This window comes from Chiloscyllium plagiosum, chromosome 48 (assembly GCF_004010195.1).
Source record: "Chiloscyllium plagiosum isolate BGI_BamShark_2017 chromosome 48, ASM401019v2, whole genome shotgun sequence".
Lineage (NCBI taxonomy): Eukaryota > Metazoa > Chordata > Chondrichthyes > Orectolobiformes > Hemiscylliidae > Chiloscyllium > Chiloscyllium plagiosum.
The window spans coordinates 1,989,240-2,015,266 of NC_057757.1; the positions used below are offsets into that span (position 1 = coordinate 1,989,240).

Below are 26,027 nucleotides of genomic sequence, written 5' to 3' on the forward strand. Positions count from 1 at the left end.
TGCCTGCAACTGCTATGGGGCATATACCATGCAACTATACTTAGGTCAACTCCTCTTTCTGCTGTCCTCCACTTTGCCTTCCAGGAGCGATCCTCCTAGCTTTCAGCTCTGATCGAATGGTTGAAACACTGATGTTGGCATTTCTGGATGCCAACTTAAGTCTTGTTTTTCCATTCTTGCAATTTTAAATCACTTTGCATTTGCTTTATGGGCTGTATATGGAATTTTTAGAATATATCTCAGCATCCATATTCCAAAGATCTATTATTTTCTTCTATCAATCTCATTCTCCGCATTGCTGCCATAATACAGGAAGGTGGGTAGGACACAATCTTTCTTCCTCATCACAAGTTTGTGTTTTATTGTTGTGAACACATCCTTCATCTTCACAAAATTACTTCTGGTGATCTTGATTTTTCTTCTCAATTCTCTTATCATTCCATACCAAAATGCCTTACATTTACACAGAACCTTTTACAACCACAAGACAGAGTCATAGAAAAGTACAGCACAGAAATAGACCCTTCGGTCTAACTCATTACACTATGGGAAATAAAGAGCATGAAAGCATGGGAAGGGTTAAAGCATGAAGACCACTGGCGATCTGTTACAAGGGGTCTGTGGAATGCTACACGAGCCAAAAGATCACGGTGGCAGGATGGGATAACAATAGTGGAATGCTCCTACACCAATGAGCAGAGTCAGACTGGGAGCTGAAAGGTTACTATGGCAGGCTGAGATAACAATTAGTAAAGTCAGCCTCGCCTACTAAATATCATCGTGGCAGGTTGGAACAGGTCGTGACAATAAATATTTAGGAGATGATATTAAATATTTAATTAAGAGTTAGTAGAGTCAGCCTGCTTGAGACCCATGACAATAAATATCTAATCAGTAGATAGTGGAGTCAGCTTGGGACAGGAGACCATTTAGCTACCCCGTGGTAGACGGGGTAGCTAAATATCTAACCATGACAGGTTAGTCTGGGATGGAGGATCATTGTGGCAGAGGAGGCAGTAAAGTATCTAATCGTGACATTAGAATAATATTACGTATAATGTAGGAAAAACCACAGTGGCAGAAGTAGAGAGATAATGGGAGCTAATATCATTGGTTTATTGGATAGCTGGAGTGCGGCAATTCTGACTAGCACAGTTGGGCATGCTGATAAGCTAACAAAAACATGATTAAAAGAAGGTATAAAGAACCATGGACCCTGAGGTTCAGGGGCATTCAAGAATTTGCTTTCTGAGTGCCACAGTTTTTTGTTTGCAAATAAAAGACCTACTCCTTGAAGAACTCTCTGTGTCGCCTGGTGATTCTCTACATTTTCTCCACGACAATACTGACACGATATCCTAAATCAGTCCCAAAGTGTTTTCCAGCCTTCGTTGGAATGTTTGCAAAACAGGAAATCCAGAAGCTAACTTTTGCACAGCAAGCTCCCACAATGTCTTAATGACCAACCTCTTTCTGTGATACTGGCAAAGGAATAAAATTAGCCAGGACACATCCCTGTTCATCTTTGCAATAGTGACCGGCAATGATTTACTTCAAGAAAACAAATAGCACCATAAATTAACAGATGGTCCACAAGGAAGGATATTTAAAGTGAAGTTGTCAAGATGAGGGGGACAAGTAACGGCATAGACTGATGGGCCTAAAGAAGGAACATGATAGCATTGTGGCTTTTCTGTTTCACTGTGCCAAGGTCAGTTCAACCATGAACGATAATGCGAGGTATGGGAGTACTGCCAATTTCTAATATCCCTTGACAGCATTCCTCAGTACTTCAGCGGGAGTTTCAACCTGGATTACGTGCTCAAATTTACAAAGTGGAATTTGAAATAACAACCTTCGGATTGAGAGGCAAGAGTGATACCTGAATGCTTTTGAGGGCGGGGGGGGGGGGGGGTGGGGGTGGAGTTTGCAAACAACAAGAGCTGTCATATCCCTTGATTGCGACCCCAAAACAATGCATGGCTGGAAAAAAAAACGCAACACAGCCTTTTCTTAAAAGCAGCAAACAAGCCAAACGGCTTGCGTGACTAAATTTAATGCAAGAGGCACCAGCCCTACCTTGCCAATCCGCGTCGGAGAAGGAGAGGGAGACAAGGGGAAAATATCCTCCCTCTGCAAAGTCAAAGTCTGGTCCTCCTGCTCAGCAGTCACCATCTGGTCACACTGTAAAAGAGACATCAGCACCAGGTAACCAACGTAAATATCACCCTCTGCCCTTTATGTTTCAGATAATACCCCGTAACCACCACAACAAATCACAGTCTAAGTTTACAATTCAACCAACACAGTCAATTGATAATGTGTCACAATTTTCATTCACCTTGAGATGTTGATAACTCATGGAACGAAGAGTAACATACTTTACAGTCCAACTTCCGACATGCCGCAGAACTAGCAACACAGGGCTCAAGTCAAGTCACCATTGTTTACCAGACCATGGGGCTGCTCTCTGATTAGATAGCTACCTCAGCTCAGAAAAGGGAAGAGCTTGAGAAGAATCCTTCCGACCCAACCTCCGCTCCCGGCACCTTCCCTTGCAACCGCAGGAGGTGCAACACTTGCGCCCACACCTCCCCCCTCACTTCTCTCCAAGGCCCCAAAGGAAACTTCCATATCCGCCACAGATTCACCTGCACCTCCACCCACATCATCTACTGCATCCGCTGCAGCCGGTGTGGCCTCCTCTATATTGGGGAGACAGGCCGCCTACTTGCGGAGCAATTCAGAGAGCACCTCTGGGCCACCCGGACGAACCAACCCAACCAACCTGTAGCACAGCATTTCAACTCCCCCTCCCACTCCACCGAGGATATGCAGGTCATTGGACTCATCCACCGCCAAACCACAACAACCCGACGGTCGGAGGAGGAGCGTCTTATCTTCCAACTGGGAACCCTCCAACCACAGGGGATGAACTTGGACTTCACCAGTTTCTTCATCCCCCCTCCCCCCACCCTGTCTCAGCCGGATCCTTCCAGCCCGGCACCGCCTCCCTGACCTGCAGTCTTCTTCTTGACCTCTCCGCCTCCATCCTACTCCGACCTATCAACCTCACCTTGACCTCTTTCCACCTATCACATTTCCAACGCCCCTCCTCCAAGTCCCTCCTCCCTACCTTTTATCTTCTCCTGCTGAACACTCTCTGCTCATTCCTGAAGAAGGGCCTGTGCCCGAAACGTCGAATCTCCTGTTCCCTGGATGCTGCCTGACCTGCTGTGCTGTTCCAGCAATAAAGTTTCAACAAGAATCCTTCATGGTAAACCCCAGCCAGTGCGAGGCTTAAACCCACACTCTTGGCATCACACAGCTTCGCAAACGAACCGTAAAAGCAACGGAGCTAAACCGATCCCCAACACAGGGGTAATTCCCACAGACAGGCTGCTCACAGCTGGTCTGCCTGGAACCTGTTGCATTCAGTAAATAGGTTGCACTGGGCATTTTCTGCTAAAAGGATTAATTTACAAGAACAGACCGGATAGACTTGAGCAATATCCCACCAGGCATCAGAGATTAACATGTGATCTAATAAAGGCATTTACGATAGTTAATGGACATGATTGAGTTGGCAGAAAGGTACTATTTCCCTTGGAGAAGGGAACACAGAACAAAGGTTGCAGAATCTTAATTTTAAGAGCCAAACTGTTCTGGAGTGATGTCAGGAAGCCCCTTCTTCAAGCAAGGGGCAAGTGGAAATCCAGAATTCTCTCTTCCACTAAAAGCTGTGGGCCAATGAAACTTTCAAAATTGAGACAGATTTTTGTTTGGCATGGTGGATTAAGGGTTGCAGAGTTAAGGCGAGTGAACTTAGAATTAAGTTATGGATCAACCATAATCTAAGTGAATGGCGGGAGAGGCTGAGTGGAGTCCTCCTGTGCCTTCGTTCATGTCAGTGGCCATCTGTAAAAGACTGTGGGAGTCTTGTATTCTGCACTGGAGGTGGAAACATTTTGAAAACGAAAACACTCCATATTTTCCACATCATTGTAGCCAACTTTCCATTTCTGTCCTCGTGAGCCCGAGTTCGCTCTTGATATACACAAAATACCAGCTATCTTCCCGTTTCCTATTTCTCCCCCAGGCACGAAGAGGAAGTACACTGTATACACATGATTCACCCCCTGGACAGGCCTTTGCTCCCAATGCTGGTGAAAAACAAAACAAGTTTACTGGAAATTGAGTGTCCTTTTACATTGAGACAATTTCCCCCAGAGTTTCCCAGATAATACAAGTTAAAACTTTGAGGCCACTATACCCACACAAGAACAGAAAGAATCTTCAATGTTGTTTATTAGTTGTCGAGTGCTAATGCTTGGTTTAGGTTACTTACAAAGGTGTTTTGTAAGTCTATTAAGAGCAAAAGGATAAATCAGAGAAGGAACAGGGCCAATGAAGGACCAAAGTGGCAATGCTTGCGTGAAGCCGGAAAACACAGATGAAGTTCTAACTGAGTACCTCACATCTGTGTTCAGTGTGAAGAAAGGTAATGTAGATGTAGTAATATAGGATTATGCTATTCTTGAACAAATTAGCACTGAGAAGGATATGGTATCAGTGGTTTTGCAGTCTTAAAAGTGGATAAATCCCCAGACACAGAGGAGATGTATACCAGGCTGCTGTGGGAGGCAAAAAACGAAGTGCAGAGGTTCGGACATTAATTTTCAATTCTCTTTGGCTACAGGAAAGGTACCAGAGGACTGAAGGACAGTCAGTATGATACCATTACCCAAGAGAACTAAAGAACAGTTAATTGTCCTGTGGTTAACCCAGAGCTGAAAATGTGTTGCTGGAAAAGCGCAGCAGGTCAGGCAGCATCCAGGGAACAGGAGAATCGACGTTTCAGGCATAAGCCCTTCTTCAGGATGCTGCCTGACCTGCCGCGCTTTTCTAGCAACACATTTTCAGCTCTGATCTCCAGCATCTGCAGACCTCACTTTCTCCTGTGGCTAACCCACCTAACCTGCATATCCCTGGACACTACAGGCAATTTAGCATGGACAATCAACCCAAACCTGCACACCTTTGGACTGTGGGAAGAAATCAGAGCCCCTGGATGTGCGGGTCAGGTGAACTGCCCATAGTGTTAGGTGCATTAGTCAGAGGAAAATGGGTCTGGGTGGGTTACTCTTCAGAGGGTCGGTGTGGACTGGTTGAGCTGAAGGCCTGTTTCCACACTGTAGGGAATCTAATTCTAAAACCACACAGATGAAGGGAGAATATGCAAACTCCACACACAGTCGCCTAAGGCTGGAATTGAACCCGGGTCCCTGGCGCTGTGAGCCAGCAGTGCTAACTATTGAGCCACCGTGCCACACCAAAGAAGAGTGGTAGGAATAAACCAGGAAACTACATCAGAGGTAGGGAAGCTACTGGAGAAAGATTTGAATGACAAAATCTCTGCTTGCAAAGGCAAGGATTCATACCCATGGCTTTGTAAGAGGAAATCATATCATAGTTTTGAAGAAGCGATTAGGTGTGTAGATGAAGGTAGTGCAATTGATGTAGTTCACATGGCCTTCATAGTTCAGGGCTTTGAAATGTTTTACGAGAGACTGGTTAAGAGCCTGTGGCATCCAGGGCAGTTTGGCCAAGTCAATCCAAAATTGGCTTTATAGCAGGAAGCAGAGGGTGGTGGCCGAAGGTTGGTTTAGTGATTGGAAGTCAGTGTCCAGTGGCATATTGCAGGGTTTGGTGCAGGGTCCCTTCTTGTTTCTACTATATGTTAACAAGTTGAATGAAAATACAGAAGGCGTGATCATTAAGTCTGTAGATAATATGAAAAATAGTGAGGTAATAAACGGTGAGCACAAAAACTTTATAGTATTGGATGGTGCAGACAAGCTGCTCAAATGAGCAGAATGATAGCAAGTGGTATTAAGTCGTGAGAAAAAGCATTAAGCAATCTATTTTGGGAGGACTAACAAGACAAGGCTATCCATAATGTATGACAGGACCCCGAGAAGTACAGACGATCAAAGGGACCTTGGTGTCGATGTTATGAAGGCAGCAGGACAGGTAGATAAGATGGTGGCTTATGGGATACTTGCCTTTATTAGTTGAGGTAATGATTACAGAACAGGAAGGTCATGGAGCTGTACGAGACATTAGTTAGGCCACAGCTGGTGTACTATGTGTGGTTCTGGTCACCATACGAGAGGAAGGATGTGATCGCACTAGACTGCATGCAGAAGAGATTTACTAAGATATTGCCCAAGCAGTAGTGATTTAGCTACAAAAAGGGATGTTCAATAGGCTGATGTTGTTTTCCTTCAAGCAGACAAGGATGATAGGGGACCTGAGTAAGGTATATAAAATTATGAAACGCACATTTGGAAATCTTTCCCCCTAGTAGAAGGATCCATAACCAGGGAAGTACATGATTTAAGGTTGGGGACAGGAGATTTAGAGGGGATTTGAGGAAAAATGTTTTCATCCGGGGAAACGTGTATCTGAGGAACATTTCTAGAACAATTTTGGATCCAATTTGCCATATTATCGTGGATCTCACAGGCTTTTACCTTTCTGATTAGTCTCTCATGTCTCCTGGTCAAAAGCCTGTCAAGTCCATGTAAACTACATACTCTCATCTACAAACCTAGTCACTTGCCCATTTAGTAAAAATTTAAATTTAAAATCTTAGTCGAATTTGTACAGACAGGAATCCTCACAACATTTTAATAGTATTTAAATGAACACATGTAATGTCATAGCATGTAAGGCTATAGGCCAAGTGCTGGAAAATGAGATTACAGCAGATAGGTGCTTGATGACTGCCACAGACATGATGGGCCCAAGTGCCATAAAACTCCATGGCAATGGCAATATGTAAAGTACTCACCAGCGCAAAACCATCCTCCCGTGAGCAGCTCATTTGCATGGCTGTGTGGATCCCTCTTAACAGAGATAGAGCAGAAAAAGAAACACAAATTAGATTGCAGATATGTTGATGCCTCCCAGCCCAACATAAACATCAGTTTCACTCTAAGATAGACTAGAAAAACCTAGTTAATTTTCCACTCCCTAACACTCGCTTGATGCAGCAGGATTTGGAGGGGACTGATGCATGTTTCCTTTCCAATACCAAGCATAATTCACAGACACTATCCAATCAAGGCTGATCAGGGGTAGTGTGAACGTGCTCCTGAACATGTACTCACAGGGAATTTAAAGAGATTTCACAAGGGTGGGACAGTTTAAAATAAATCAAAAAACAGATAGTACAAGTGGGATTACAATGAGGTGATCACAGAATCACATTGTTAGGGTACAGAAAGAGACTATTCAATCTATTATGTCCATGAGAGCTCGCCAAACAACATCACCCTCATTCTTTATCCCTGTAACCTTGCACTTTCTTCTTTTTCAAATGACAATGAAATTTCCTTCTGAATACTTCAGTAGAACCTGCCTCCACCAGACTTGAACAGTGCATTCCAGACCATAACCACTATGTGTAAAAACATTTCTTCACATTGCTTCTACAAATTACTTTTAATCTATGCACTATCATTCTTAGTCCTTCCCCGAGTGGAATATTACTTATTTGACCTTCACTTGTTAAATTGAAAACCTCAACAATCTAACCACTTCATCATGTTAACTAGAGTGGATTACTCTCCAATTTGGACATTTTCAGACACACACCACTCAAACAGAACCATCCGTGGGATCCCGGGCTAAACTTAAAGCAGCTGTCTTCTTAAAATACCTTGTTTACCCTTTCTCTGTCCCGACCACCAGTTGCAAAATGTTAAAGAGCAATTCAACTTCTTAATAGAGACCAAAACAGACAAGTCCATAACACGTTTGGATGAGCAAATGCACCATTGAACAACAAGCCATGTTGGTGGTGCAATCAGTCCAGAGCTCACGACAGAAACAAACAGATGTCTTCAAGTGGGTTCAAGAATAAACACAATGTGTTTTCTTTTTCCTGTTTCAAACATATAAATCCCATCCACATTAGCAGAATAAATTCCATGCTCCCATATCTTATCAAGGTTCACACAGCATGATCAGACCATCGAGTAAAAACAGAAGATACCAAGAAACAGCAATTTGTACACAGGAAATACACTATTTGCAATGATTCAACACAACATATTACCATGCAATAAGACAATCAAATACTGCAATCATCTCCCCACAAAATATTCCAATCAGAAACTCAGACACAGTGAACATCAACATTCAAAGACTTTCATCTACCCACATTCACACTCAACCATTTCCAACTGGAATTGGGACTTTCATGTTTGCTGTTACTCTGCTTCTCTCAATGTTGTGATTCTAACCATCAGCTCTCGCACAGTACGCACACTGCTTGCCTTGTGTGTCTATCTGCTGGATTCCCTCCAATTTGAAGTAAACAACGGGAGTGTGCACTTGCGAGCTGAGAGCGAAAGGTCACAATTTAAGTAGCAGTTCACACAGGAGCAGGTGGTGGAGGGAGTGAGGTGTGAGCACGGTTTTGGTGTAGCTAACAGGTGCAAAGTCTTTGGAGATGCCAGCACCATCAGGAAAGAAATCTGACCCATCTGTAGCATACATACATGCCCCCACACACTGCCATGCTCTCCACACCAAGTTGGGAGGCAAATACAGGCAGTGCGCCCTATTCAGTAATCTAGCTGCTTCGACTACACATACCACATGCAGCCCAGTTCAGTCCCAGGTCAAAGCGAGCTAGGACAGCAGAGGTTAGTGAAACTGAAAGACAAAAGCAGTCTGGCAAACATAACTAAAGAATCACAGAATAGGTGAAACATTCAAGGACGCCATTGCTGCTCCTCCAGTCAGTGCTGGTCCTCTGAACAAGTGAACCATTTAGTGCCACTTCCTTTACTTCGCCACTTGGCTGACCACATTCATCCTCATCGGTTATGTTACTGAAACCTACAGTATTCTGAACGGCTGAATAAGGCAAACCGGAGAGTTTGTTCCCACCAGTTGGGGTGTCCAGAACATGGGGACACATTCTCAGGATAAAGGACCAATGATTTAGAACTGCGATGATGAGAAACTTTTTCACTTCAAAGGCTGTGAATCTTTGGAATTGTCTACCCCAAAGGGAAGTGTAATTATATTTTACAGGGCAAACCCCGTATCTGCGGAATTGTTTTCCGCGGTTTACTGCAGTCCGAACATATTACAGGGAAGCTTGCGGAACCAGGGACCGGGGTCTGCCGGGAAGGTATGTTTCGCAATGAAATGGATGGGTTCACTCCTATCTGCGGTTTCAGGTTTCTGCAGTAGGTCTTGCAATGTATCCCCCGTGGATACTCTATTATTGAATACACTCAATAATCAGATTTCTGGTCTCTCAGGTAATCAAGGGACATGGTGAGCATGTGGTTAAAGTGGAATTAAAGCTGAAAATCAGCCACGTTTGCAATAAAATGGTAGAGTAGGTCTATTCCTGCTTCTATTTCTCGTGTTCCTTTTTTGATAATGATCTAACACTCTCTTAAATACCTTCATCATCTGAAGAATGGCTGTGTAAGGAAGTCAACTCATGATTGATTTTAAACAACGAGTTGTGGTGACCTGGAATGCACTGCCTGAAAGAAGACAGAAGCAGATTCAATGGTAACTTCCAGAGGGGAACTGAAGAAACACTTGTATTGTAGGGCAGCACAGAGCTGATGCATGATGGGCTGGACAGCCTACGTCGATATCATCCACACCCTGAGCAGCCTGACCTAACATATGTTGAGGAGTGTGAAGGAGATTTAGTTTGGGGTGGAGGGTAGGAAGAAAGAAAGAAAAGAGAGAGAGAGAGAAGAGAGACAAGGTGAACACAAATCTATTGAGATACTAACAAAAGCATTCTATCTGGATGCATCACAGATTGACTTGGTAACTGATCTTTCCAAGACAGCAAGAAGCCAGAGAGAGTTTTGAACATAGCCCAGTCCATTACGTAAACCAGCCTTTCATCCATTGGACTCCATCTCTCCTTGCTACCTCAGGAAAGCAACCGAAATAATTAAAGACTCCTCCCCGCCCTGCTATATTCTATTCTGCCAGGCAGAAGATAAGGAAGTTTGGATACACATATGAATAGATTCAAGAACAGCTTTTCCCCCTGCTGTTATTAGGCTTGTGAATGGACCTCTCAAATTTTAAACTTCATGCTGATATCGCTGTGTGTGACTTCTCTTGGCAGCGGTAACATTGTTCTATGACCCTCTGCACTTTGTATGGTAAGATCCACCTGTACTGCACACAAACAAAACTTTGCACAGTACCTAGATACGTGACAATAATAAATCAAATCAAAGGCTCCTCAGAAATCATGGATTTGAACAAAGCAGGCTGAGAGGGGAAGTCTGAAATCTCAAACTCACCTTTCATGTGCAGCCTCCCGATTCATCACATCCATGCTCTCCTCCTGAAACGTAAAACAAGCAATTGCCTTTTACATCTGTGCTCAGGATTCAGCAATGATCTCAGCCACTCTTCCACAATTAGGTTGAGCCAACAACTGCTAATGATCTTGCACCTGAACTGCACTGCCCAACATTATGCTTGGTCACACCCTTCCTGTTTGAGTGAATGCTGCCACTCCAATGTGCTGAACTAATCATATGGACCATCATGCCATCTCGGGTGAATTCTCAATGTGGTCTCCCCTACACTGGGGAGACAGGAAAACGGATCTTCCTGCAAATCCAAATACACCACCTACTGTGTCCATTGCTCTTGATGTGATCTCCTCTACACTGGGGAGACAGGATGCTAACTTGTGGAACGTTTCAGGGAACACCTCTGGGACACATACCAAACAACCCCATCACCCTATGGCCAACCAATAATTAAAATGAGGAATCTTCTCAAATGATTAACAGAGTTGATTCGAAAGAAATCTTTGTCTCATTTCACTTTTGCAGAATATTAATGTTGAGAGTCGAGAGATCTTATTTATTTAGTTATCAACTAACCCTTCCACTCCACCAAGGACACACAAGTCCTGGGCCTCTTCCACTGCCAAATCCAAGCCACCCAACACCTGGAGGAAGAATGCCTCGTCTACCGCCTTCAGACCCTGCAACCACACAGCATCAACGTCAACTTCACCAGTTTCCCCTTTCTCCCCCACCTCCCCCAACCTCAACACTGTCCTATCTGTCCACCTTCCTTCCTATTTATCCCCCAGTTCTCCCCGCCCCCCTATACATTTCTGCTGAAGGGCTTTAGCCCAAAATGTAAATTCTCCTGCTCCTCGGATGCTGCCTGACTTGCTGTGCTGATCTCCAGCATCTGCAGTCCTCACTTTCTCCTGAATTCTGCATTAGGCCAATTACTAAGAAAGAGTGGAATTATTCAAGAGGTCAAAAAAGTACCAATGAAGTTCCCACTGACTGGCGTGATTAAGCTTTGCTATGGCTTTCTAGAAGAGTCTTTCATATACTTAATTGTAATGCAGAAAGAGAAGTCTTAATATGAAGTTATATGAATTGGAATGGAAAATTCAGCCCCTCAAAACTGCTCCGCCTTCATAAAGATCATGCCTGATCTAATGTTGCTTTAATTCCATTTGCCAGTCTGACCCAAAGTCCATGACTCTTTAGTCAATCGAAAACCTACCTAATATAATGGCCCAATCATCACTGCTCACCAAGGGAGTAAAGTGCAAACACTAACATGACCCCCTGGGTGAAGAAATTCTTCAATTCCATCCTAAAAAGAACAATCTTTATTCTACCCATGACGGGAAACATCCTCTCAGCATCCACCCTGACGACATCTTGTATGTTTCAATAAGAACACCTCCCATCCTTTTAAACTCCAGCAAGTATGGACCCAACTTGCTCTAACTTTCCTGATAAGATGATCCCTTCATCCCAGGCATCAGCTGAGTGAATCTTCCATGAAGTAACAAAGATGAGTAAAACTGGGCACACTAATGTATGTGTGGACCCATTACCACATGCAATTGTAGCAATATTCCCTACTTCTATACGCCACAAGGCAACATAACTTTGTGAGATCAGATGGGTGTGAGAGAGAGCGAGAGCAAGAGTGAGCGAGAGATCGAATAGCCTGGGTCCATATTTTCTGTAGTTTAGAAGAATACATTAAACTCTTAAGTGGCTCGACAGTAGATGCTGAGAGATGCTGACTGAAGAAGGGTTAATGTCAGATTATGGGGCTACCCAACGAGGACCAGGAGACTTTTTTTTTCCCAGTTGGGGGTTGTGAATCTTTGAAATTCTCTATGTCAAAGAATTATGGATGCTCAGTTGTTGGGTTTCCAGTAAGGAAAGAACATGATGGGAGATAGCACAAGGAGGTGGAATTGTGATACATCTGACTGAATGTAAAAGGATCTTACGGCATAATGGCCCCTAATCCTGCACCTATATTTATAAGCTATTGTATAATTTTATCAGTATTGAGCTGCAGAAAGTCTACTTACCATGTTGGACATTATCAGTTTCAATTTACGACCAGTAACAAATATTCATGTTGCAGCTTTATCATATACTTAACACGAGCAGTAGCACAAACAAGTCCAATATGAGGGGCTCCCCCTGCATTGCTCTGTCCATCATGGTGTCCTCTGGAGATCCACTGCACCACAGATGCAATCCTCAGCCAATTCAGTTCATTCCATGTGATAGCAAGATACAGCCGGAGATACTGGATTCTGAAGGGGCTATCGGTGACAGTTTTCTGGCAACAGCACTGAAGACTTATGGTTCCACCCCTAACCCCATAGAACTAAAATACAGGCATCCACTCAGGCATGTGTGAAGTTGCCCAGGTATATGCTGTACACAAAATGCAGGAGAAATCCAGCCCCATCAGTCTACTCTCAACTACCAGTAAACTGATGGAAGGAGTGATCAACAGCACTTTCAAACAGCACTTGCAAAGACAATAATCTGTTCAATTCGTATTCTGCCAAAACCACTCAGCTCCTAACCTCATTATGGCCTTGGACCAAACATGGACAAAAGAGCCGTACTCCAGAGACAAGGTAAAAGTGACTGCCCTTAATAACAAGTTTACAACTGACTAAGTGTGACATCAAGGAACACTTGCAAAACTAGAGTCAATGGGAATCAGGAGAAAAATTCCACACTGGCTGCAATCATACCTGGCACAAAAGAAGATGGTCATCATCGTTGGAGGTCAATCATTTCAGTTTCACTACATCTCTACAGAAGTTCTTCATTGGTAGATATTTGCTAATCAACCTGCTCAGTGAAGTAAGGACATGAATTTAAGACTCCTGGCCCTGAGGTGGGGACACTACCATCACACCACAAGCACTCTCAAAGTTCCTCAGGATAATGCCCTTGCCTTAACTATCTTCAGCTGCTTCACCAAATACCTTCTCTGCATCCTCAGGCCTGAAATGGGATGATCATTGATGATTGCACAGTGTTCAGATACTGAAGCAGTAAATGCCCAAATGTGACAGGACCTGCGTCGATAAGTGGCAATCAATGGCTATTTCCAACAAGACAGAATCTAACCAATGTCCCTTGAAATTCTTTAATGTCACTAAGTCCCACACATAATCAATATCCTGTGTTTTGGGTGGGGGGGAATCACCATTGACCAGAAACTGAATTAGATAGCCACATAAATACTGTGGTTACAACAGCAGGTCAGAGACTAGGAGTCCTACGACAAGTTACTCATTTCCTGACTCCACAATGCATGCCGGCCAACTGCAAGGCACAAATCAGGAGTATGAGGGAATACTCCTCACTTGCCTGGATGATGCAGCTCCAACAATACTCAAGAAGCTCGACACCATCCGGGACAAAGCAGACTGCTTGACTGGCACCACATTCACACAGTAGCAGCAGTGCATATCATTTACAAGATGAACTGCAGAAACTTATCAAAGCTCATTAAACAGCACCTTCCAAACCAATGGCTAATACCACCTGGAGGAAATGGACAGCAGGTATATACCACCAACACATCCAAGTTCTTCTCCAAGCCATTCATCATCCTAATTCAGAAGTATATGGCCGTTCCTTCACAAAATCCTGGAACTCTCACCTTTACAGCTGGGTGGGTGTTTCTACACACACTGCTAACTGCAGCTGTTCAAAAACCCTGCTCACCAACACCATCTCAAGACTAATTACAGATGGGCAATAAGCGCTGGCCCAAACTGGCTATGTCAGTTGTCAAGACATTTTCTGGAGAAGCAAAAATTCATCCTTCAGAGAATCAGGAAAATTAAGCAAGGCTTGGCTAATTTCATTGGCAGAAAAGGAATTAGAATTAAAAGTAGGGCTAAGACAGGAGAACAAATGCAATGTTTAAACAGCATTTCAAAGCGGAAGAAAGAGAAAGCATTCCACTTGGTAGTTTAACTTAATTAGCTGGAATTAATTACAGATGAGGCAGCTTTAAGTAGGAAATAAATAAGCAAATATGAAACCTGAATAGGAAATTGAATTGAAAGAAATCTTTGATCATTTAAGAAGCTGGAACTAAAATTATAAAGAGAAAGAGAACAAGAGACAGAACAGCAAGGGAGCAAGAACGTGCACATTGGTTTAAAAGCTGGAAGTAAAAGCAAAATAATCTCCATGAGTCCTCTGCACCTTCTGATGAGGTAGAGGAGAAGGCCAAAAGAAAACTAGAGACTGTTCATGAAGGCTGGCAGAGACAGTTTATTAAGTTATTATTGTTAATTTTCTGAGGAGGTTTCTACAGATTATGAGATGGCAAAAAAGGCTTTTCTTGATGCATATGAGTTGGTCCCTGAGGCTTGCAGACAGAAATACTGGAACCACCAGAAGCAGCTTGGAGTTAATTGTAAGAACCCACTAACAAATGCTAAGAACCTACACAGAAAACCAGACATTTTCAACACAATCAGACACACAGCCAAGATGGCTGATGAACAAAGAAACAAAGCAAATTTCCAGCCCAGGAACTGGCCCTTCGACTCTCCAAGCCTGAGCCGATCCAAATGTACTGTCTAAACCTGTCGATCAATTCCTAACCATCTGTATCGCTCTACTCCCCATCTACTCATGCATTTATCCAGACGCATCTTAAATGAATCTACCGTGCCTGCCTTTACCACCTCTGCTGGCAACGCGTTACAAACGCCCACCACTCTGTGTGAAGTACTTGCCGCGTGTATCCCCCCCCTTAAACTTTCCACCTCTCACCTTGAAAGCGTGACCTGTCGTTATTGAATCCTTCACCCTGAGAAAAAACTTGTCTGTATCCACCCTGTCAGTACCCTTCATGATTTTATAAACCTCAATCAGGTCCCCCCTCAATCTCCTTTTTTCTAATGAAAATAAACCAAACCTACTCAACTTTCTTCATTGCTAGCACCATCCCCTCCAGGCAACATCCTCGTAAACCTTCCCTGCACCCCCTCCAATGCGTCCACATCCTTTTGGTAATGAGGTGAACAGAACTGTACACAGTATTCTAAATGCAGCCAAACGAATGTCTTGTACAATGTTAACATGACTTGCCAGCTCTTGTACTCAATACCCCGTCCAATGAATGCAAGCATACTATATGCCTTCTTGACCACTCTATCCACCTTTGCAGCAACCTTCAGGGTACAATGGACCTGCACTCCCAGATCTCTCTGCCCAGCAACTTTTCACAAGGCTCTTCCGTTCATTGTATAATTCGCTCTAGAATTAGTCTTGCCTAAATGCATCACCTTTTCCGCCCAACTCTCCAGTCTATCTATATCCTCTTGTGTTCTCTGACAGTCCCTTATGCTTTCTGCTACTCCACCAATCTTCGTGTCATCTGCAAACTTGCTCATCATATCAACAATGCTCTCTTCCAGATCATTTATGTATATTAAAAACAACAGTGGCCCCAACACTGACCCCTGTGGAACATCACTGGTCATCTTTCTCCATTTCGAGAAACTCTCTTCAACTACTAATCTGAGTCCTGCTGTTCAACCAGTTCCTTATCCACCGAGCTAAACACCCTGCACACCATATTACTTCACTTTCTCTATTAGTCTACCATGGAGTGGCCCCAACACTGACCCCTGTGGAACATCACTGGTCACTTTCTCCATTTCGAGAAACTCTCTTCAACTACTACTCTGAGTCCTGCTGTTCAACCAGTTCCTTATCCACCGAGCTAAACACCCTGCACACCATATTACTTCACTTTCTCTATTAGTCTACCATGGGGAACCTTATCAAACACCTTACTGAAGTGCATATATATGACATCAACAGCCCTTCCTTCATCTATCAACTTGGTCACTTCCTCGAAGAACTCTATTAAGTTGGTACAAGATTGTCAACAAGTCCAAACCCATTTTTCATGACCCTCACAAACCCAAGACGGAAAGAAGGTGTGAGATGAAAGGAAGGTAGGGGATGAAAGGAAGGCACCTTCAATTCCCAAAACAACGGAAAACATCCTAGGATCTCACCCTCAAGCCAAACACAAAGGTGGTAAGTAGAACTGATGTCCAAAAGCCTATGTGTCTCCGTTGCCACAAGACAGGACACTTTTGTGCAAATTGTTGGTAGTTTCAAGGTAAACTCATGAAACTTACTGGAGTACACAGATCAGTGCAAAGAAATGTGACAAAGTTGTAGTTATGACTGTAGCTGTAAGACAAGATGTAAATACTGTTGTAGGGTGTAAGGGAGGCAAACAAGAGAAGGGAGAGTTACAGGGAATTCTTGTCAAAAAAAGGTAACTCCTTATTTCTCAAACGAGGCCAAGTACAAATACAGAAAAACCTGTATTTCTATTTAGGGATACAAAAGCCACCTAAATTCTTTTGCTAGGGAATTGCATAACATTTCCACTAGAAAGTACTCTGAATGCCCAGTGTTTAGTGACCGGTACTAGTGGGCAGTATACATACATACCTTTGCATTGGGTGCACCTGGAGTGTGACCAATGCCTGGAATGGACCAATGCCTGGAAGGGTACCGTAGGGTTTGTCCATTGTTTGTCCGTAGTGACCTGCACATAAAGTCAATACTCCTGGGGAGTGATCTGATTGAACTGAAAACAGTAGCTTCACCAACAGTTAAGGAGAGGCCGAGTAAAGTCAAGGAGACAAAGCAATTGAAAGAAAAGATTCAAGGATTTTTTCCGTCATGCATCATACCCAAGCAATGGCTAAACAAGTACGGAGATCAAGCACAGACAGATATTTGGCTATCTGAAACTTTCTTTGAGATTTGGATAATCTGAAGGAAATGATCAGTAAATATTCTCGGATTAAGGCTTGGCAAGCCAATCCAGAGTCAAGTCGCACAATTGGTTTGATCCGAAATTAAAGCTGAGAGATTCTAGAATGTTACCAAATTGAAAAGGAGATTCTGATGAGGAAGTGGAGACCTACTCACAGACCTGCAGATGATGATCAGACAATGATTCACCAGACTGCAGTGCAAACCAAATATTGTCAGGAGATATTAAAAGCATGGGTAAATCACCTTAGACTTATAGGACAAAGAACAGTGCCACTAAGAGCAGCAAATGTAAAAGCATTCAGTGAATTCCTTACATCCAAGACTGAACAAGAAATCATGGTTTTTTTGGGAATGTGTGGTTGCTATTGCAGGTTTGGATCAAATTTCAGCACTATAGTTGCTCCACTGATTACGTGCTGATTGAGAAGTCAGGGAGTGTCATGTGTCTTCTGAGAAGTCTAAAGCAATTTTGGTTAATGAACCCAGTGTTGGTTCATTTTTTTTCGACCAAAACCTTCAAGATAGCAATTGATGCTAGTGAACTAGGATAGATGGAGCCCTGCTACAAGAAGATGGGGTAGGTATACGAAACCAGCAGGATATGGATTCTAAAATGTTACCGTAACAGCAACAGGTATACTGTACACTGGAAAAGAAACTCTTGGGGTGCTACTGAGTCTTAAATACTTTGAAGTAGATGTCCATCACAGCCACAGGGAGACACAAACATATACTGATTGTAAGCCTTTGTGGGAAAAATTTAAAAACCACAATGTTAAATTACTTCAATGGAGTTTCATATTACAGCCCTAACACTGTCCACACTGAGGAGGAAAACAATGGACATTCAGATGTTTTGTGGAGAATTTAACGTGCTTTAAATTATCCAAATAGCAACATGAGACCAAAGAGTGAATGAGGATGAGAGGGTAAGTGTGTCTTCATTTTACTTTTTAAAAGCTACATTTTGTTTTCCTTTATACTTCGCAATGAAAAACATTTAAAATGATGTTTCACTTTTCCAAGGCACTTCTGTTCTTAACATCTTTTGAAGACTTGCGCCTGAAGTTTTGTGAAAGGTTTTTCCAATGAAGTTCTGAAGAAATACCTGGATGGGTTTGTTTTTTTAAATAGTGGCGGTCACTGTGGGATATTTCCTTTTAAAAGATGCTGGAAGTGACATGACTTTGGCTACTTACTTAGGCTTACTAGAAGTCAAATGCCTCTAATTATTGATGTCAGGCGTTATACATATTTTACTATTGTTTGGAGCTCAGTTGGAACATAACCAGTGAGGAGAGAAATACCCAGCTCAATCTATGCACCTTCCTGAAAATTCCATTTCTCAAATTTTTAGATTCCAAAAAAAGTGAAATAGATATTCTTCCCAAGCAGCTTCTAGAAGGTCTCCCTCAAAACCCTCCAAACAAACTGCATCTAGAAGGGACAACTACATGTCTTCGTGCCACTCATCTGTGCCTTGTGACGTGTCATAAGGATACCAGACTGACAGCCATTTGGAACATTTATATTTGTAATGTTGAACTCTCTCAGAATGTACAAGTAATTGGCCAAAGTGTTTTTATTCCAAACTTAATCTCTGCTGATAATACTTACCTTTTTCACTGGTATGTGTGTCAAGTTATTTAGAATGATAATGTTTATACTTCAAATTTTTTTCAAACTATATTAACCATATTTGTAGCCAAGTCAGCCTTGTTTTCATAATTATCAAAAAATTAATAATTTTCTTGTTTATTGAAGAAACCTAATTGATGGGTCTTTTCATTCTGAACCTCATGTAGATACATTATATAACTGGCCATATCAATAACTACAAAACATTCGAATATATATGTTTGGACTAAATAAATATCGGACAGAAACAATGCACTTCTTCAATCTTGATCGTAACATAATACACATACAGGATAACACTGAGCCACAAATGTACAATTGGAAGTGGGTAATTATGATTGAAAAGGATAAAAGGAATAGTGCCAAGTTTCTTGCGCATAATGCAAAGCTCAGCCATAGCACATATTGGGAAGGTGATGGCCTAGTTGCATTATCACTGGATGGTTAATCCAGAGACTAGATTGGAGTGGTGCTGGAAAAGCACAGCAGGTCAGGCTGCATCCGAGGAGCAGGAAAATCGTTTCGGGCAAAAGCCCTTCATCAGGTTAATCCAGAGACCCAGGTAATATTCTGGGGACCCAGATTCAAATCCTGTCATAGCAGATGATGGAATCTGAATTCAACAAAAACCTGGAATTAAGAGTCTAATGATGATCATTGTTGATTGTTGGAAAAGTTGGTTCACTAATGTCCTGCAGGGAAGGAAACTGAATGTGACTCCAGACTGACAGTAATGTTACTGACTTTAACTGTCCTGACACCCTAATTCCATGAATGAATAAAAAATAATATCTACACTATCTACACACAGGAATTCGGGATGGGCAATAAATGCCTGCTTAAACCACAAAACCCATATCGCATTTTTAGTCTTAAAAAGTAGCAGAAAACTAAAAAAGATTTTGGAGCGGCACAGTGGTTAGCACTGCTTCCTCACAGCGCCAGAGACCTGGGTTCAATTCCCGCCTCAGGCGACTGACTGTGTGGAGTTTGCACATTCTCCCCGTGTCTGCGTGGATTTCCTTCGGGTGCTCCAGTTTCCTCCCACAGTCCAAAAATGTGCAGGTCAGGTGAATTGGCCATGCTAAATTGCCCGTAGCGTTAGGTAAGGGGTAAATGTAAGGTAATGGGTCTGGGTGGGTTGTGCTCCGGCGGGTCAGTGTGGACTTATTGGGCCGAAGGGCCTGTTTCCACGCTGTGTAATCTAATCTAATCTAATCTTTAAAACACGTGTGATTTGCTGCTGGCTACATTCAACCAATTACACACACATGCTAATCATTTCAAGCCAGAGAGAACAATTAAGGACTTTTCTGATCTTGACAATGTACATAAAATTTATGAAACACAGATTTTCCATTCTTATAACATAACAGTTCACCAATTATTAAAAACAACGCTAAAATCATTCTAATAAGTGAGGTAAAATAAGTTCATGTCCATTGCTAACTGTACACACACTGTGTACACTGTCACGCATCTGTTGGCAATGGCACTGCCAAATTGTAAAACAACTGACCCGAAGACACCTAGCCTGCAAAGCAAATACCTTGACTTTAACAGGATTAGCCTTTAGGTAAGACATGTAAAGATAACCCTTACCTGCCGAATCTGGTCAATCCTGCTGCTGAAAGTTCGGAATGGTGACAGCGGGAACGACTGGAGATAGAGGGAGGGAGAGAAAACCAAAAGTCCGTCATTCAAAGTGCACATTGTATTACTAATTGGAAATTGACCTGAATAGTTAGAATTTACATAACAAGCTAAACTGTGGAATCTCTGTTCTGCAATGCAATTGTGAAGTGAAGTATGATTTGAACAGAAAACAGCCACAAGTGAACAGAGCAAAACAAATCAGGTAAGTTCTTTTCCTAGCTTCCTATGTATGTGATGTCTATGAACACATACCTATTCATAGTCATACAGCATGGAAACAGACCCTTCAGTCCAGCCAGTCTATGCTGATCATAATTCCAATCTAAAGTAGCCTCACCTGCCTGTGCATATCCCTTCAAACATTTCTTATTCATGAACTTATCTAAATGTCTTTTAAACATTGTAACTGTACCCACATCCAACACTTCATTCCACATACAAATGACAATATAAAAATAATTTCCCCCATGTCTTTTTTAAAATCTATCGCCTCTCACCTTAAAAATATGCCCGAGTCTTGAAATCCCCCACCCTACAGGAAAATAAAAAGAGACCAGCCATTCACCTTATCTATATCCTTCATTATTTTATAGACCTCTATATGGATGTTATGTTATGTTATGTTGCTTTTCCTGGTTTGGTTTTCCAGGCACTGTGGGACAAATCCTTCTTTTGCCTGTATTTTACAAGTATCCCAGCCAAATAAGGCCGTACATGCTAACTTTCATCAGTAACGTGAGTAACTTGGAAGTTATGTTCCCAGCAAGGTGTGGGTGATTGTTAACAGCCATTCCCTGTATTTAAACCTTTCTGTTCAGGGGGTACAGTTTAATGCTTCTGTAACAGATTTGACGGCTCTTTACCTGAAATATCAGATGGAGGGTATACCTCAGCACTGACAACTCATTTGGATACAATGCATTTAATGTCCCAAGTGATAACAGTGCGGTACATAAAATCTGACACGTATGGATAGTGAGCAAAAGTCTGGGTAAAGAGGTAAATTTTGAGAATGACTTAAGTGTGGGGGGGGATAATGAGCTGAATGAGTGTGGTCAAGCTCCCACCCACAGAACCAGGGATTTTTAGTTTTCAGCAGCAGTCGCTGCTGGGGGTCTTGAAGATGTGGAAGCTATTTTTTCCCTCAGTCAATTACAAAAGCTGTGACACTGGCTGCTGGAGTTGCATGTGAGAGAATCTGTTTTCTGAAACTGCCTTTTGCCAAGGGTGCATTTATGGGATGTTACTATATTGGAACTGCTTTTAAAGTTATTAAAAACTTTTTGAAATTTTTTATGAAAACAACTATATATAAAAAGAAAAACAAATGGATAGAGGTAGTACAACAGTGTCATATCACAATACTATTAATATAAACTACCTACTATTCTACCAGAATAAACATATCTACTTAACTTATACTAAACTTCAATCAAATTAAATAAAAGTTAAATTAAGTTGAATTCAAGTTAAATTAAATTACATTACTTTATTCTATTTCATTTACCGCACCTCCGTTGAAGCCCCAATCATTGTACCCATATTTTCCCAGCTTCCCCATCCCAGGGCCCCACGGGCTGCCCTATCCGACTCCCATGGCTATATCATGACCCTGATTAATAATAGATAAGTCTGTATCTATATAATTTAGAAAAGGCGACCATGTCTTACAAAACTGCTCCGTTTTGTGCTGCAACATACTTCTAAGGTAGTCTTGTGGAAGATGCTCCATCACCAGCCTGCACCATCCCACAAGACCTAAGTCCAAATCATTAAAATGTTCTTCCTCGCACAGTGCATAACTTCTTCCCATTTTCCCCCCCAAGAGAGGGCAAAGTTTGGCAACCCCATGTAGAAGAAATACTGGATTCACCTTGACTTCAATTCCTAGGATTCCCTTCAGCTCCCTTACAAAGGCACTCCAGTATCTGTGAATCTTGTATCTGGAGTATTAAGTGCAATCTGGTCTACTGCCTAAGGAAGGACATAGTTGCCACAGAAGGAATGCAGCAGATGTTCCCCAGGCCGATTTCTGGAATGATGGGACTATCCTATGAGGAGACTGGGCCTATATTCTCAGGAGTTTAGAAGAATGAAAGGCAATCTCACAGAAACTTACAGGTTACCTAAAAGGGATAGACAGGACATTTCGTCTGGCTGTGGGAGCACAGAGTAAAATACAAGTCACTTGAAACGGAGGTTAGGGAAACATTTACAGTCAGAGGGCTGTGGAAAATCAGTCATTGAGAATATTCAAGACAGAGGCTGATAGATTTCTAGATTCTAATAACATCAAGGGATACGGGGATAGCACAGGAATTTGATGTTGAGGTAGATGACCAGCCATGACCCAGAGCGGCAGAACAGACTCATGGGGCTGAATGGTCTAGTGCAGCGCCAGCACTCAAGCCTGCTCAGCTGTTTAGGGATATCAGCGACCTAATTCCAGAACCATGATTTTGTCTTTTTTACTTCAATTTGGCTAATAAAACACTCAGAAGAACTGACCCCGCTGCCCTGGACGCAACTTCCAAAAGGGGAACATTTTGCAGTGGTACAGGAAAAGGCAGAAGAATGTCATACTCCTGTTGAAAGTTGGCTATTACCTAAGGAGCTGAACATCCTCACCCCTGCTACGAGCATTAATGGTATGAAGTAGGGCATGGCTCACTGACATCCACGTCTTTATATACAAGGGTACTCAACTGGAATGATGCCAGGTCTGACAGTTTCTGAAACAGATGGAGTGGGGAGAAGAAGGGAAGAGCAGCACCAGCTCCAATAATCCTTGTAGATCCCTTGGTACCAGACACAAGGAAAGCATGGTCTGACTGGGATTAGCACACGGATGGGACAGAACAAAAAGAAAGATTTACATTTCCGTCATGTCTCTTATGACCTTGTGACCTCATGTGCCAAAGCACTTTACAACCAAAATGGTACAATTTCCTACGAAGCATAGTCATTGCTGCAGAGTACGAAAAGATAGCAAATGCTTGTTGGAGTTTAAACAAAGTTCTAAAATATCTGAGGACAAAAAGAGGTATGGCAAAGTGCCAACAAGTAATCAGCTCAGTTTACAGAACAGAAGTTTCAGAATATTACATCAGTTTAACTCAGTTGGTTAACATGCTGCTCTACAGCTCAAAGGACAGAAAAATTCCTAGAACCCAGTATTAAAGCCTCTCTGTGGCCTTGCCTCTGTATCCTCTTACAGAACAATGGGCGGCACAGTGGTTAGCACTGCTGCCTCACAGAGCCAGAGACCTGGGTTCAATTCCCGCCTTAGGCAACTGTCTGTGTGGAGTTTGCACATTCTCCCCGTGTCTGCGTGGGTTTCCTCCGGGTGCTCCGGTTTCCTCCCACAGTCCGAAAATGTGCAGGTCAGGTGAATTGGCCACGCTAAATTGCCCATAGTGTTAGGTGAAGGGGTAAATGTAGGGGAATGGGTCTGGGTGGGTTGCTCTTCGGAGGGTCGGTGTGAACTTGTTGGGCCAAAGGGCCTGTTTCCACACTGTTAAGTAATCTAATCTAGTAAGTAATCTGGTCTGTGAACTACACCTCAAACAGATTCCTCCATACCAAGCCTACTGTGTTTCTCCCACTCTCTTCACCTCATGCTGTCTTCAGTGGCTGAAGATCTAAATTCTGTCATTTATTGAGGAAAACATGCATTGAAACTGAATTTGACTAAACCTTCAGTCAGGTCCTCACATCTTCTTTTGCTCACAGCCAAATTTGTCTGTTAATTTTGCGAAACATCGTGGCATTGCCTTGCCTTTCTGGTACTACATAAATGTAGGTCGGGTCCTGTTGCTGGGTGAATCTCAAGTGGCACACTGTTAAGTTTATTGCTAATGGAACAGAAGCAGAATTATTCGGGAAAGTTAAGCCAAAGGAAGATTCCCTGGTTACTCTTTGAGTAGCTTATGGAGAAAAAAACCACAATGAGGTACACTCTGATTTGTCTGGAAGGGTAATTCCTAACTCCAAAATAACTTGGTAACTGTAATGATACACAGCTTGTGGCCTCTGCGAAAGAATGAGCAAACGGAGGTGGCCTCGCTTTACTCACCGAGCTTGGACAGCTGAGGTTTACTGAGGCACTGCTCCTCCGACAACGGAGCGACGTTGGCTGAAACACTGGAGAGGAGTCGCTACAAAACAAATTGAGACAGAGATTAGCCAGTGCCTCCACCAAGAACTCAAACACTGGGTCTTACTGTTTTCAGCATCAATGTACAGTTTGCCTGTTTTGGACCAGCCCGCTGCATTTCTTTTTCCACAAATATCAAGATGCATCACATACACGGCAACTGGATAGGTGCTTAAGCTAGGACAAATGTTCGGCACAACACTGTGGGCCGAAGGGCCTGTTCTGTGCTGTATTGTTTATGTTCTATAGACAGGAGGTGCAGGCAAAGAAACAAAGTGGGGAATACAATGCACAGTAAATGCTTCCCAGTTACCTGACTTTAACTAACATGTGCAATTGATATGGTGTGCCTATTATATTAAAAGCTTATACTGTTCAAATCTCAGGTATGTATTTCACAGCATGGAGGGATTGTTTCCAACAACGCTAATAGCAACAAAATCCAAACTCGAGTGTGCCAAATGTTTGCTCTCTTCCAGTAAAATCAGATGATGTGTATCTTTGGAAAATTCCTGAATGTTGTCACTATTGTCAATAATATTGATCATCAATTTCAAGTTACGATCCTCATGCATTTCATTTCGTAATCTAAGAATGCGTGACCTGTTGTATAATCTCACAACCAGGGGCCATGTTTGGACCACCCAAACTCGGAGACACGCCGAGTCACAAAGTCAAGGTTCGACATGCAAGGTCATGTGCTTCAGCTTCCACAACGCATACCATTTGTTGTATGTAACCCCTGGAGTAGGACCGCTCAGTCAATACATGTTCCTGCCAGTTACTGACACTAACTCATAGTGTTTGGTTCATACTACAGTGCAACACTAGGTACAAGTCAAGCAGGTGCAAGTTTTGGACTCAGTGTATGGAGATGTATTAGGCCAGGTACAGACTGCTGCTGTTGGTGAAACACTTCAGACAAGAATCCAGCTCCAGATTTCTATCCCCCGTAGGAATAACGGGTGAGGAACAGGACAGGGTGACATTGGATTTGCAGCGCCTGTGGTTAATAGCCCATTAACACTCACCGTTTAGGCTCACACATGAAGAACGACCAGGGAACCACTCGTTCGTAGATTGTACCTGGGAAAGAGACAACGCCTTCCAAAACACAAAAAGCCAACACAGGCTCTTCTCCACGTCTCCGCTATAGACAGAATCATACTAACTGCTGCTGCTGTATGTGCAGCCAGTACTGAATGTTCCAAACACGGATGCCTCCTGATTGGAATCCAAGATGATGGCAGTCTGCCTGATTTCCAATCAGATTGCTCACCAACAATCCTGGATCTGGCATGAGCCAAGATCACTTCCAGTGGAGGGGGGGGGTGGAGTGATCAGTAATGCCAAGTCCAGAATGACAA

The 26,027-nt window shown here is 42.8% G+C and overlaps 1 protein-coding gene across 1 annotated transcript in view; it reads right to left on the reverse strand.

Moving 5' to 3' along the window:
* Positions 1-25,799, reverse strand: part of LOC122544304 (P2R1A-PPP2R2A-interacting phosphatase regulator 1-like) — a 32,787-nt gene extending 6,988 nt beyond the window's left edge. The window contains exons 1-6 of the mRNA XM_043683445.1: positions 25,692-25,799; positions 24,580-24,661; positions 20,451-20,507; positions 10,368-10,411; positions 6,857-6,911; positions 2,080-2,184 (exon numbers count right to left, since the gene is read on the reverse strand). Of these exons, the coding sequence (XP_043539380.1) occupies positions 2,080-2,184; positions 6,857-6,911; positions 10,368-10,411; positions 20,451-20,507; positions 24,580-24,661; positions 25,692-25,708 (360 nt within the window). The 5' untranslated portion in view covers positions 25,709-25,799. The remainder of the gene's footprint in view (positions 1-2,079; positions 2,185-6,856; positions 6,912-10,367; positions 10,412-20,450; positions 20,508-24,579; positions 24,662-25,691) is intronic.
* Between the last annotated feature and the right edge of the window lie 228 nt (positions 25,800-26,027).